The sequence below is a fragment of the Solanum stenotomum genome, chromosome 10 (assembly GCF_019186545.1).
Source record: "Solanum stenotomum isolate F172 chromosome 10, ASM1918654v1, whole genome shotgun sequence".
Lineage (NCBI taxonomy): Eukaryota > Viridiplantae > Streptophyta > Magnoliopsida > Solanales > Solanaceae > Solanum > Solanum stenotomum.
The window spans coordinates 39,825,547-39,840,826 of NC_064291.1; the positions used below are offsets into that span (position 1 = coordinate 39,825,547).

At 34.0% G+C, this 15,280-nt stretch overlaps 2 protein-coding genes across 2 annotated transcripts; one reads left to right on the forward strand and one right to left on the reverse strand.

Annotated features, from left to right (window-relative positions):
* Positions 1-4,733: 4,733 nt before the first annotated feature.
* LOC125841997 (uncharacterized) lies at positions 4,734-6,567 on the forward strand. Its single transcript, XM_049521186.1, has 2 exons — positions 4,734-5,461; positions 5,801-6,567. Exons 1-2 carry the CDS (start codon positions 4,759-4,761, stop codon positions 6,544-6,546), a joined length of 1,449 nt encoding a protein of 482 aa, XP_049377143.1. The 5' UTR covers positions 4,734-4,758; the 3' UTR covers positions 6,547-6,567.
* Positions 6,568-7,355: 788 nt separating this feature from the next.
* On the reverse strand, positions 7,356-14,272 carry LOC125842004 (protein unc-13 homolog). Its single transcript, XM_049521197.1, has 5 exons — positions 13,619-14,272; positions 11,359-12,228; positions 9,926-10,381; positions 8,810-8,999; positions 7,356-8,729 (listed from the first exon to the last, which is right to left on the reverse strand). The coding sequence occupies exons 1-5, from the start codon at positions 14,180-14,182 to the stop codon at positions 7,807-7,809; spliced, it is 3,003 nt and encodes a 1,000-aa protein (XP_049377154.1). The 5' UTR covers positions 14,183-14,272; the 3' UTR covers positions 7,356-7,806.
* Between the last annotated feature and the right edge of the window lie 1,008 nt (positions 14,273-15,280).

The window sequence follows — 15,280 nt, forward strand, 5'->3', positions numbered from 1 at the left end:
TAATATTTTTATTTTATTTACTAAATATATTTTAAAATAATTTTTAACTTAAAATTACACATGTAATCATTTAATTGGTTGTTTGTCACGTCATCAACGAGTGTATTACACTCTCTTTCAGCTTTTTGCTTATTGTCAAAAAAGTGTCAAAATGACATAGCGAGACCCTACATAAGGTGTCTAAAATAAACATCGTTCAGTTGAGGTGTCTAAGTGAAACTTGGTGCCAACTTTAGGGGGACCGATGAGTTTGGCAAAAAAAAATTAAAAAAATATTGTTCATCGTTCAAAAAGAAGGAAGGTATACACGCACACTTTGTTATTGCATATTATTAATTTTACATACAAATTATATTATATTGTGTTCATACCTAAGCATAGAAAGAAATACTTAGTACCTATAGGGAATAAAAATAATTTGAAAATTCCAATTATGAATTGTTACAACGTCATATATATACTTATGCTATTAGCATAAATATAAGAAAAATGAAAAATATACAACAACATTTGCATATAATAACACGAAGAGCTTGGAAACACCGCATAGCAATGCATCATATTGATAGAGCAATTCCTAAAATGGAAAAAACATACTTAAGTATATGCTTAAGATCTACAAAACTTATAAAAGTTATTCATGAAATGAAAATGCTTAAAATAAATGAATATTTTGCATATAAAGATGCTAAAAGAATATTAAATAATTATGTGTTTTTTACAGCGTAAATTCCGCATTTATATATTACCTTAAAAGCATGAACGCCTAACTTGAATGTTAAATTACTATAATATCCCTAACTTAGGTTGTGAATTTTTTGATGAGTTATGACTTTTCCAATAAGTTGTGACTTTTTTCAAAGGGTTGTGATTTTTCGAGAAGTTGTGACTTTTCCAAAGAGTTGTGACTGTTTCAATAAGTTGTAATTTTTCCAAAGGGTTGTGACTTCTCCGAAAGGTCATGATTTTTCATATAAGACACAAAAAACACTTGTAATTCATACTACCCTTTGTTGACTGTAAATAGAGGGGCTTCCTCTCATTTTTCAACCACATTTTTTTTTATCTTCTACTCTTCTTCTTCTTGCATTTAAAAAAACTTCGTGTGATTTATTGTTGTTGAGTGAGTTCGAAATTTAGCGGGATATGAGGTACCACTATTCTAATGAAGTAAATCGTTCTATCCTAAGATGGTATATTTCATAACCTCGAGTACTTGAGAAAAATAATTTTGATGATATAATAATTATTTTTTTGTTTAATATATACATTAGTATGTAATGTTCTAATATATGAAGTTAACATGATGTAGTCTAAATTCATTTGTTTTTCTTAACAATTTTTCTTGTGATGTAGATATATGTTTTTGAATAACTTTTTCCAAAATTATTAAACTTCATAAGAGTTAGAGAATTGTCACGATTTGTTTTTTTGATGCTCAAGACAAAGTAATTACTTTATTTATCAATGCTTTATGTGAATTAGATTGTCACGAAGTTTGCTTCAAAATAGTTATTACTATACAAACATTGCCCTTTTGTTTCACTTATTTACTATTTCTTAATATTTCAGTATTTTAGACAAAGAAAAGCATTATATATGTCACGATGTATTATCAAGTAAACCAGATCTTCTAACTTCAAAATATATTATTTTAAATTATTCTGAGTTCTTTTTAAAAAAAAAAAACTCACAACAAATGTGAAAACATATGAATATATATGAATCATTTAAATATCATTTACAAAATAAATTTTATATTCAGTATTATGGAATAAACATTTTCATTTACTCCCTACACTAAATTAGAATCTAATAACTATAAAAAAAAAATAGTAACATTAATTAAAAGTCCTATTTATTTATGTAAGTATTAAATTTATTAGAAATTCGGCTATTGCACGTTAATTCTTTAGTTATAACATTATATATTCTCTTAGTTATTACTCATTATTGCAAACGTTATTCGCACTCTTTTACATTCTTTAGTTATAATATTATGAATTCTCATAGTTATTACATTAATTATTACTATCTTTCATCTTTTCTTATATTAACTTTTGACCAATAATTTTTCATATTATTATAACGCTCCTATATATGTGATAACACGGTATCGTTATTTTTCCTTGGAAGAATCATGCTTTGTTGAATAAATTGAAAATCGTTTACAAGTATATGAACTATATATTTGCTGGGTGTAAGATAAACAAGTGATTATATATATGATCTCACAGATAGAATATATTCTTTAATTTTAATTTTTAGTTTTTTTCGAAAAAAAAGGAAACCTCTCAGTTAACTATGAACAGTCAGATAATTATCTTTGATTTATATACACAGTCAATCGAGAAGTCAAATATGAGAGCCAACAACAAGAACATCATCTATTATGTTATAACTTATAAAATAAAAATTAATATACAAAAAATAGTTCTAAAAAATAAAATGTAGTTGTTTTCTTCACATGTTCATATGACATCTAAACGGCTTAACGTGAAATACACATTTGGTTAGATGACAAGAAAAATACACAACAAATATTATCTATAAGGTAATATTACTGAAATACGACTAATTACATGATTGAACCTCATCAAATTAAAATAAATATATGCATTATTGCATTTAACTAATAAATTTTTTGATTGACCATCTTCATATGTTCGCGTGAATAAGAGATATATATGACGATCCAGATTGAACATTCACAAAAGAATCTGCAATATTATTTTGTGCAAAGTTTATTATTCAAATCTTCGCTTAAATAAGCAATACTATTTACTATAACATATATTTTCTAAATTGGTACTCACGTGCAACACACGTGTCGAACCATTGCTTTGAAGTAAAAGGTCTACAACTTGTACTGCTATTTGAGTGTAATTTTGGAGCATAAAGGATCCTACATTTACACACTTATTTGACTCTATTTGCTTTGTACTTTATTTTAGATAAGTAAACCTTTGTTAGAGGGCTACTTCTCAATCTAATATGACATAAAAATATATTTTTCCATATATGGATAATGGATGTTAGAAATTAAAAGAGTATAGGTTTGCCGACACTTTAATTTATTTCCCAAATAAATACTTCCCTAGAAAAAGAAGAGAATGAGGAGAAACAGTCAAACACACCTTTGCTTTCTTTAGTAAAACAGACAGCTTAGTTTCGTACAAATTAAATTTATTTAGATGTTGAAAAGTTCAAATGCAATATTAAAACCAAAAGTAAGCAAACCACTTGTTCTTAATTTAATAACATATCACATATTTTGAATGGCTTAACAAACCTTCTATACAAAGCAATGATCGACTTCATATTCATACTTGGATTTGTTATTCAAAAGCATAATATAGGAGCAATGAGTTGTCATTACTACCAAAAATGACGAAATGACCGGGAGACCTTTGTAATTGGCTCCATTTGTAAGTTGAACCCTTATACTTGCAATTTCGCCAAGTATATATAAGGACCTCCTAGTAGAAGTAAGTTTAATAAACAAGATCATACTTCTCGATCAATCGATAAATTTTCTTATGAAACTTTTGGGATTTCTAACATGTTTTTTTTGTGTCATGTCAACTAATAAGTCTGGTAATTAGTATGATAAACTATTAAGATGGTGATCCAATCAGGTTCTCCACGATTCTAGCTGTGCTAGTTTAGTTTAGAGAAAACATTGTCATTAATTTATTCAAAACAAAATTTATAGCCTGTTTGGTCAGTCGAAATCAACTTATTTTGAGAATTGTACTATTTGTTATTGAAGGTGTTTTGAGAAAGCAGCAATTGTGTTTTCATAAGTGGCTTTGTTCAATTAATATGTTTTTGGATGATATTCTCAAAAAGTATTTTTATAAGTCAAATTACAAAAAAAGAAGTTGCTATTAATAATTTGGTAAATATGAATATTTCATATGGGTAATCTTTTGTTTTAAAAAGCCAAAAACACTAAAACGTTAAAATTAACTCTGCTATTATTCAAAAGGACTTATGTCAAACATCTTCACTCTATGAAACAAGTGTTTTAAAACAAATTATAAGCACTTTTAACCTTTTAGAAGCTTGGCCAAATCAAAATTATTTCCGTAAACCAACTCAATCAACAAGTTTTCATTCTCCAAATTAAATATCGTTTTAAAAATTCAATCCAAAAACACAACTTATCTCCAAATTTAATTTTCAAAATCATCAGGCCAAAACCAAATGCAGAAGTTGAGGCCAAACACGACCTTAAACTGATAACATCATACTGAACATATTTTTGCTTGACTTTTAATTTGGATTGCTGAAACCCAAAGAGAAGCCATGCATTAAGGAACAAGGCATGTTATAACAACCAAGTAGCCATGCATGCATGCTAGATTCAAGGGGCCAAAAAACATATAGAACTCCATTTTAATTTTACATAGAGTTTCAAAAAGTAAATAAGACTTTTTATCGACTTGCAGTCTTAAATTAAAGAGATGTAGAACGTACCAAAATGTTCTTTAATTTTGTGCTCTTAATAAATACTCTATATGTCACGTGTAAAGTTATAATTAGAGACCCAAAAAAAGAGAGACATTTTCTTAAAAAAGAAAAGTAAGGCAAACAAAATAAAATGGAGGGAATTAATAGTATGGAATTGTCTTATAATTAGGTACTTTCACTCTTAAGTTTCTAAACCTAACACCTATAAAAGGAGACCATATACATACATTCCAAGTATTACACCCTTGAGAACAACTACCTATTATTGATTTTCTTAGTTCAATGGCTCAACAAAGTTTTGGGCTTCTCGCCACCGTCCTCCTCCTCCTCCTCCTCCTTGTGGTTTTGGCTGAGGGCGGACCTCCTAAACCTATGAAAGTGAAATGCCAAGACAAGAAATTCCCGAGTTGTTATCACAAAGATCTTTTCTGTCCTGTCAATTGCCCTCACACATGTATAGCTGATTGTGACTCATGTCAACCTATTTGTGTTCCTCAACTTCCACCACCAAAACCTCGTTCACCTAAGAAAGTGAAATGCCAAGACAAGAACTTCCCAAAATGTTATCACAAAGACCTTTTCTGTCCTGTCAATTGTCCGCGTACATGTATAGTTGATTGTGACTCATGTCAATCTATTTGTGTTCCTCCACCACTTCCACCACCAAAACCTCGTTCACCTATGAAAGTGAAATGCCAAGACAAGAAATTCCCAAAATGTTATCACAAGACCTTTGCATGCCCTGCTAATTGTCTGCGTTCATGTATAGCTGACTGTGACTCATGTCAACCTGTTTGTTTACCATTGTCCCCTCCATTACCTTCTACTCCTAACTCACCACCGCCTCCAGATCAAGCTGCAGGAGGAAAAAGTGTCTCCTGTAAGAATAAGTTGTACCCTCAATGCTACCGTCAGGAGTATAAATGCCCAAGTGCATGTCCTGATACTTGTGAAGTTGATTGTGTCACTTGCAGCCCTGTTTGTGGTATGATTCCTAAATCTATAAGCTATACTATATATGATATATAATCAGGTTTAATATATTATCCCTGAAGATGGTGCATTTATCATTATGAACAATTTTAAGCCATTAACTAGGGTGTATTTTTATGTTATAGATGACGTACTATGAGAGTTGATTTCCCATATGGTCACTTAATAAAGTATAAACTAATAGATAAAGTCACTTTCTTTGTTGAAGAAAATTTGAATCATGAAGAAAGATGACTTTCTGAGATACAGTATTAATTGAGTGACCATCTGAGAAATCAAACATTTTGTGTTAAATTAAACTTTGACATTTTGACGTTGTCGTGATGCGCAGACTGCAATAGGCCAGGGGCAGTTTGTCAAGATCCAAGATTCGTAGGAGCTGATGGACTCACATTCTACTTCCATGGCAAAAAAGACGATGATTTTTGCCTAGTTACCGATTCAAATCTCCACATCAACGGTCATTTCATTGGTAGGAGGAACGAAAACATGAAGAGAGATTTCACTTGGGTAAAATCTCTTGGAATTCTCTATAACAATCATAAATTGTTCATCAGTGCCAAAAAAACATCAACTTGGAACGATGCATTGGATCGTCTGGACTTAGCCTTCGATGGACAATCAATCACCCTTCCTAATCGCGAAGGGGTCAAGTACTTGGAACCAAATTCAAACACTACAATTACAAGAAATCGCGATACTAACTCTGTTGTGATTGAAGTTGAAGGGAATTTTCAGATAAAAGCTAGAGTGGTACCCATAACTGAAAAGGAATCGAGGATTCATAAGTATGGTATTACTGAGGACGATTGTTTTGCTCATTTGGATTTGGGGTTCAAGTTTTACTCATTGAGTGAGAAGGTAAATGGAGTATTGGGACAGACTTATGGGAGTAATTATGTGAGCAGAGTGAAAATGGGAATTGAAATGCCTGTTTTAGGTGGGAATAAAGAATTTGAATCCTCAAGTATTTTCTCCACTGATTGTGCTGTTTCAAGATTTTCCAGTACTAATAAACAAGAGTTTGATGACTTCAAGTGTTCAAGTGGTATGGATGGAAAAGGAGTTGTGTGCTAATAACAAGTAGTCAAATAACTACTCTACAACATTATTCAAATAAGATTATGATAATTGTAATGGGAGTTTGCAATATTCATCATTTGTACTGAATTAATAAAAGTGCAATCTAATAAAAGTATCAAGCACTTAAATACATACCCTATTGTTTTTTGCATTTTACAATTGTTGTTTTAGTGTTGTTGCTTTCTTTTTAAAGTCGTTGGCTTGGTGGGATCAGTGCAAACTATGAACTGTGTTTTTCGAGATTGTTATAGTTGCTACTGCATTCAAGTTTGCTATTTAACCAGAAAGAAAACTAGTTTGTTTTAGTAATAACATATTTGAATTTGCTTCTGCTTGTAATTTGTGCCGACTTTTATGCATTAAGAGGATGTATATAGGAACAGATAAAAATAAGAGGAAGCAAAACAAAATTAGAGGAACATTTTTTTATCGATTAAATTGAACCATTAAGAATTAAAAATCAATAACAAATATCATATTGGTTTAGTTATTAATTTATCCCGATATACACAATCTAACCGAACCAACCAATACGCCAATACGCACGCAACTGTTGAGGTACAATTTTTTGTCAAGATAGAGAAGGGAAAATTTTCATATTGCTTTACAGTTCTCAGTTTATCCTTTCTTCTTTTTGTAACTTTATAAATAGTTTCTGCTGCCACTTATCTACTGCTTAATTGATTTAGTTTAATGTGTTTCATATCACTACAATCCTAAGTCATACTGAACAAACACCACACTCATGGTCAATCCTGATGTGTTCAAATTTGGACTTCATCAGAAAATAAACTAAGATAGCATACCAATAAACACCAGTGTATATAAATACTATTAACAAAAGCCATCCAAATTTCTGTTGTCTACATAGTGAAATCAGAAGGAATAAATGAATATATATAGATATGTAGAAGACAATGAATCTTGAATCAATTACTCTGTTGATGGGACCTGAAATTCTATAAACAAGCAATATAATAGGATCAAATCTCCACGAACTGTTACCTCCAATAATCACTTACTGCTGCTGCCTTGGATTCCTACCTTCTGAAAGCAATATGCTGAAGAAATCAAAGACCCAAACTTATACTATACAAGAAAATAGTCATTCTTTAAATATGCCCAAAGGCATCCATACCCTTGGCTTGAGGATCTTCTTGGTCAATCTGAAGCATATTACGGAACATCGCTAGCATCAGTCACGATTGATCTTTAACAAAGAAGCTGCGTCCCTTGATCAAGCCTTCCAATTAATCACAGTTTCTTAGGCAAGTTGTAAGTCTTTTTAAGGAACTTGGAAGCAGCGTCATCATTTCGGTAGCACAAGACGCGTAACAAGGTGTTTGGTTCAGTTGGATTCCATTGCCCTGAGGTAGGGGGTAAGGGAAGCCTAGATTTTGCAGATGAACCATACGTTTCCAAAGTTGATAGCCTGAATCTCTCAATGAGGCTCTCTGCATCAGTCCGGAAAAGAGGGAGTACATCCCTTACTGTTGTTGAATATTTGTTTATTATATCCACAGGCAATCCATCCCCATTTGCCCAGAAAACATCTTTCAGCGACTTGAAATCGTCCTCTATAATTTGTGAATCCTGCTGCGTGAAAATTCTAGAAGGTCCTCCAGCAAGCAACACCACCAGGAAACCATCAAAGGATGCTTTCATTACGTCTGCAATAATTCGAGTCCGAACTCTTTCATTAACAGTGTTTGATATGATGGTCAGATTCTTCTCAAGTTCTTGAAGGAAAGGCTCAATGCGAGAAGAAGATGGCTCCCCAATATACAGTCCATCCCATAAAACTGGACTTAGATCATGAAAGACAATCCTATAGCCGACTGCCTCGGAGAGCTGTTGGATCCCCTCAATACAAGCAGCAGGTGAGATTTCAAACTTCTTTCCTAACCCATTTGAGAAGTCTTCTACATGAGCTGATTCAGAATTCCTCAAAAGGGTAATAATTCTCTTCTCAAGAACTTCTAGCTCTGTCCGAATTCTGTGGAAAGTATTTATACGTACACACAACTGCAGCACCCCAGATGAGTTATCACCATTCATCGTAGCAACCTGTGGGTTCCTCTTTGTATTAAGTGTCTTATCCTTCTTCTTCCACAACTTTGTAGCAGTCGTACACCTGGTTAGTGCAGGCATGGTTGGAACATATGTGTTCCTTGATCCTACAAATGACACCACACATTAATGGGCATGCTAGGCTATAAAACTGTTTGTCCTATTCACAATAAGATTTAGAAATTACCACAGCCAGATTTTGCCTTTGATACGTAATACTGAAGACATCTATCGAGGCCACTCATTAAGTCGGGGAGCAATGCTGGATGCATTGGTATTGGCAGCAAGAAGAATGCGTCTAAAGTTTCATCAATAATCCTAAGGACTTCAACAGCAGAGGGGGCAAATCCTCCTTCATTAGCTTGAGGATTCCAGACCTTTTTAATCACGAAAACAAGATAAGAATGCAACACCAAATATATAAAATAAGCACAGTTGAAAGCAAGAATCTAAGTCATGTTTGGAATATAGGCGATGCCAATTAGTTGGAAATTTATCTTAGTCATGTTAATATGTCTACTTGAGATCCTATACTTTCTAGGAGTCTTTTAGCCCTATAAGAGATTCTTGTGTTAAATGGAAATATAGAAAACTTCTACTGCTGCTCATTTTTATTTTTATATTATAAAATGTTGGCTGAGATGAATTTTTGACGAGGATTCATATAGCCAACCCCAACTTGTTTGGGATTGAGGCATAGTTATTGTTTGTAGTTAAAAACAAAAAATATCAGCTATTTCTACAATCTAAAGGCAGGTTATAATAAATCATCTTTTCTGTTGATCAGGAGCAGAAAGGAATTACAGGAGTGTGGAGTTGCGCCGAACAAGTTCATACAGGGCCAATGAGATGAAGACCTCAGTTTTCTACAGGTCTGCAGCTATCTATAATATAATTTGTTGAAGTCTAAGAAATCTGTTGAAGCTTGTATGGGGTTACTTAACCTCTCAAGCAAGAAAAGGTCTGATCAGAATAATTATCTCAATTTTTAAGACTCACAATCATGTAACAGGGAGGGTTCTGCAAGTGATTTTTTCTTGTGTTTTTCCTAGGTAATGGTGACATTCCAAGCGTTTAACTTGTATACATTCTTGGTTCTTGCAACAAAATCATAAAATATAGTGCTGAGGGTTTTGAGTAAGGTAAATGCACTATAAGCCTATGCAGAGACAAAGTTGCCTTCTGATTGCAGCAGATATTTGCCAAACCATATGATGCAGATATAAATTACTCCTATAAGGTAGTTGCTTCCACCTTGTGTATGGGAAGTTGAAAGCAAATATCACAACTGATGAGTCCATACCTCTTGTTGGAGATTTCTGTCAATCCATTCCTTGAGTCTGTCTATTCTCATCTTAATCCAATCTTTCACCATGTTGGCAATTGCACCTTCAGCTTCAAATGGCGGCATCTCACGGATAATCGCCTTTCCACCATCATCACTGTCCACTGAATCTTCAACAGCAATCTGCACAAGATCTTTCTCCAATTTATCTGCTGCTCTCAGTACTTGTACAGCATCTGGAGTCAATTCTGTTATACTCGAAACAAATTGTTTAAGCTCATTCCCATAGCACACGTGTAGGGTGGCAACGGCTACTCCTGCAGCAAAAGGATGCCATCTCTTTAAGATGGGACTAAAAATCTCCTTCTCTTTAGAAGCCTGCTCACCAACATCCTTTGCAAGGATGGCAAGGACAGGAAGAGGATTTGGTTGGTGTCTTGATGCTCTCCTGCTTGAATCTGCCTTTTCCATTAACTGCAATCAAGATAACCAAATTTCTAGTTTTAAATTGCACTCAGATGGTCATTCTGATGAAATGTTAAGCTGACTTTTTAAGCTACACAATAAGGGACTGCACCAAACACAATCACTGCCCTTTCTATAAGCAACTGGTGACAGTAGAAGCAAATCATTACAAATATACCCCAAAGATGAGAATAGTGGCAAAACTTAGAGAGAACTAAAACTTCATACGAGTTTGAGATGGGTTAGTGAGGATTGAAGAAAATTAGCAGCCTATGTCCTGAAATATGAGAATTTAGGAGAAACTTACAGGGGAAAAAAACTGCATACAACTTAGAGACATGCTGTCAACAAAGGCAGTGGACGGAACATGACCAAGATAGAAAGTATATCATGTAAATTGGACCTGAAAGTAGAATCAGATTGGAACAACCCAAACAAAAGTGGAGTAATTTGAAATAGATGATGTATTTTCAGATAAAGGAGATAGATGCAGTATTTTACCCACATTCACATGCCTTCAGACATACTACACTTATACTTCTGTTTAGTGTCGGAACTCGAAATTTGTGCAAGGGGATTCAGAAAAGTACTAGAATGTCACTTGGGGTTTGAACCTGAAACCTGAACCAATTTTTGAATCCCTTTGTCATTACACTAGAATCCTCCCTTATGCAAAGAGGATTAACAATTTATATATAAAAAAGAAATTAGTTTTTGCCCTACTTGCACAGTATAATTTTCCAATGGAGGGGAGATCCAATTTTAAATGTTAAAAGTATGCCAGACAACAGAAATTACAAAATTTATGAATCCACACCTGAAAATGCTAATTTGGAAATTCACACACTATTGACTTAACGTTATGAAAACAGTTAGTGAAATGGTATTGCTTGCTGATTAAATCAGCAAGTATAAATTTGTTTAAAAGAAATCAAGCCTAATTACTGGTATGTTCCAAATAAAAGTTAAAAGAAGATGGAACTTGCCTGAGCAAATGCAGTGCGAAGTGATGACCTGATGTAAGTGTCAATTCTACTACGAGCCACATCAACTTCGCCCTTACGCCGCCGCCGATATTCATTAGAAATATCTTCAACAAGAATTTTTGCTGCAGACACCCCTATAGATACAATGGTTGGCATTGATTCAATATTCCCTGCATCAAAAGTGTCATGGTATGCAAGAAGCCTTTTCTCAGCCCATCCCAACATTGCTGTTAATGTAGAATTCAGGATCTTAGCATATGAAGGATCTTTTGTCGTCTTTGCATCTTTTGCAACTTCAGCTAGCTGACTATCAGCAGCCTCTAACAGATCGGTCTCAACTTGACCAGTCGCGACATAACGATTAAATAATACCCATGAAAAGCAAATATTGTGAAGCATTTGATTAAGTCCGAGAATTCCCCAAGTTTTCTTTATGAGGTCCATAAGTTCATCAACTTCCTCTATGATAGACGCTTCGTCATTTACATCAAAGCATGCCTCCAGAAGTATCTCATAGAGTCTGAGATTCAAAGGCAAACCATCAGCCCAGTGGCATGAATCAAAAAGTGATCCATCAGATGACCTATTAGCAAGAGCCATTACAGCTGTACGGAGAACTTGCATGGACTCATTGTTTCTCCCTGTTTCAATCGGATAATCTAAGGCAGCTTGAATAATTTGCCGCAGCCTCTGCGCAGCAGAATTCGACTTATCCAGTGGCATGTGTGGATGTAAAAGAAGTCCAGCTTCGAGAACTTTTAGATTTCTTTTCTGCCAGGCATCATATTCTCTCTGATCAGTAAAATCTGCAGCTTTGAACTGTTGTAAGAGCTCCAGCGGGAGAACTGTTGACTCGATTCGTCTCCCAACCTGTATCATGCACATTAAAACATGACTTGTTACAGCAAATTGTATCAAAATTAACCATTCATTAAGCAGTAACAGATCAGCGATGCTCATGAGAAAGTGCGTAAAATTTACATGAAAACTTGGTTGAAAAGAACAGAGTAGAAAGAAAGTCAATACTTTTAAGTCGAACTGATCAGCGTAGCAACAGAAAGATTGATTTTTGTTTCACTCATGGAAAAAATGTCTGAGAATACAAGATTCAAAGAGCAAACAGGACAAAGAGGTAAAAACAAAAACACTACAGCAAAAGACAAACATGATGGATATTCAACAAAAATGACATAAGAGAGCAGAAAAATCCATTAAAGAATAATGATCAAGGTTAGTCACTACATTTATGCCTTAGCTGCATTTAGCAGGTCCATCATCAGACAAATGATACAGCTGAAACTCCACACATCCAGCTAAATTCAGTCACAGAAGCACAGATTGGCGGATAATATCACACCACCAAATCAATATAATATTGTTAATGAGGATACTGCAAATGCAATAAATAGGGCTCAAAAAAAATGCACTACTAGTCAATCTCTAAGGAAGGATTTTTTTTTTTGATAGCTACCTTTAAGGAATAACTAAGGACTATTTAATGGACACATTATTCACCTAATGTACCCATGTCAAATGGGTATAACATAACTGTGGGTGATTTGATCCCGTAATTTTAAATACCTCGAAACATACAAATCAAAACATACCCATATCTATGCTGGATAGTACCCATACACAAGTCCAAAAAGGAAAGGAGGCTCTGAAGTTGTGTATAAAAGGAACGTTCGACTCTCAGAAAGAACTGCTTGGATTCATTTAATCCAATATCCTCCAGGAAAAACTCCCCGGAAAATTACCTCAGTTCAAACTGAACATTGCATTTTTTGGTCAAAAGCTCTAACCCCAGCAAATTGGTACCACAAGGACAGAAATGGTGCTCGGAATTCGCCCCAACTTGAATAATATTGCTGTTCTTAAAGGCAGAAACAAAATTGCCGTTAATGACATTAATTGAGCAGTTTTCCTAACAGATCGAACTTGTAAATTGCAACTCACCACAAGATGAAGACTTTATCAAGAATTAAACGTTAATATGCCCAAAAAGCATATAAAAATGGCAAAAACTAATGTTAATTCCCTAACAGATCAAACATGTAAAATCCAACCCACCAAAAAAAATGCAAACTTTACCGAGAATTACCATTCATTTACCAGAAAAACACACAAAAATGCATAAACCAGTGATAATTCACTCAGACAGCAAATTTGTAAGATGCAACCCCACAAGAAAATTCAAGGTTTATAAAGAATTTACACTAAATAGAGCAAAGGGACTACACATTAGCTCTAATTAAGCTACCTGGCCAGCAGTAATTCTCAAAAGAGCTCTACGAATTCTCGAATCAAAATTCTCAGAAACCTTCATTTGGATCCTCATAAGCTCCCCTATGGTTACAGGCTTCTTGGGTTTTCCACCAGAGCCCGGGCTACCCTCAGTCCGCTTAATTCCCGAACTGGAGCTAGATCGAAGGCCCAAAGCTTTCTTCATTTTAGAAGCAGCAGTAGACGTAAGAGATCTTTGCATAGAAGGTGAAGACGAATTGGAATTAGACGCTGATGGTGACGGTGACGGAGATCGATCGGAGGAATTAGAGGGAATGTAGGTTAAGGCTTTTCCAGTGGAAGTCCGGCAAGAAGCTACAAAGATCTCGTAGGCAGTTTCTCGGAGGTCAGTAGTGGAGAGTGACGGAGTAAGGTCAGGGAATGGTGATGGAAGTGGAGATAAAGCGGAGCTGGAAGTTGAGAAGCGAGAGCTACTGGTGGCTCCGCTGCCCAAAGACATGGTGGACACGGCGGCGGAGGCGGCGGTGGTGGAGTCTCGCCGGGAATAGCCTAAAGTACGGTCTCTGAAGAGAGACGCCATTGTTAGAGAGAGAAAAGGTCTGTAATTTCTACTTACGATTTTGGGAGAGACGAGTAAAGAGAGAAGAGAATATAGGAGTACTTCTCATTCCTTTTTTATTTTTTTCCTTTTTGCTTTTCAAATTTCTGACTTTTTCTTTTGGAAATAAAATAATACTGACCTAATTTATATTTTAACAGGAAAAATAATTATGGTAACTAATGACAGTATATTGAGAAAACTTGCATTAATTATTTTTAACAGGAAAACTAATTATTGGAGTTTATTTATGTAAGGTTTGTAAATGATATTAGTAAAAAAAAATTGGTTCCTTTCCTTTGTTCATTTTTACTTATTTATTTTGGGCTTTGCATAATTTAAAAATAAAATAAATTTACATGAATATTTTGTCATTAATACATATTAATTAATGCATAGTTTTATATTTTGAAATATAATTAGAAGAATAATTAATTCATGTTAAAGGTAAAAGGGAAAAAGAATAAATATACCTTTGAACTATCGTAAATGGTATGCAAATACCTCCGTCATACTTTTGGGACATTGGTGCCCCTGTCGTCCAAAAACTAGAGCATATATGTCTTCCAGTCTAATGGAAGACTAAATAGGGACACGTGGAGCATCTTATCCGTTGATAAATGTCGGATCGGTGGATAAGATTATGACACGTATATGTTCGTTAGTATAAAGGGTATATATGCTCTAGTTTTTGGACGACAGGGGCACCAATGTCCCAAAAGTATGACGGAGGTATTTGTATACCATTTACTATAGTTCGGGATATATTTATCCTTTTTCCCAAGGTAAAATATATAAATATTTTAATATATTATAAATAGAAATATATTTTTAATATAGTAAATAAGTAAATTGATAAGGTAAAGATCTAGTCTCTCGCTTGTACTATTTTTATTGAGGATTTACTAGGTTTATTATTAATAAAAAATACTAGACCAGTAGACCATGTCTAGTGGTATAAATTTAACTTTAAAAGAAGGAAGTAAAAATATACTGAGGTAATAATAGTTAAATGATTTTTGCAATTTAACATTGATGATTAAACAGTCATAAATGAGTATTGTAGGAAAATCTAGGAAG

What these genes read in the sequence shown, in the direction of transcription:
- LOC125841997 (XM_049521186.1), top strand. Translation starts at nt 4,759, where the DNA reads ATGGCTCAACAAAGTTTTGGGCTTCTCGCCACCGTCCTCCTCCTCCTC. An exon ending in CACTTGCAGCCCTGTTTGTG is followed by an intron (nt 5,462 to 5,800) that starts GTATGATTCCTA and finishes CGTGATGCGCAG; the next exon opens with ACTGCAATAGGCCAGGGGCA.
- LOC125842004 (XM_049521197.1), bottom strand. Translation starts at nt 14,182, where the DNA reads ATGGCGTCTCTCTTCAGAGACCGTACTTTAGGCTATTCCCGGCGAGAC. An exon ending in TTCGCACTGCATTTGCTCAG is followed by an intron (nt 10,382 to 11,358) that starts GCAAGTTCCATC and finishes TCTTGATTGCAG; the next exon opens with TTAATGGAAAAGGCAGATTC. An exon ending in AAAGGCAAAATCTGGCTGTG is followed by an intron (nt 8,730 to 8,809) that starts GTAATTTCTAAA and finishes TGTCATTTGTAG; the next exon opens with GATCAAGGAACACATATGTT.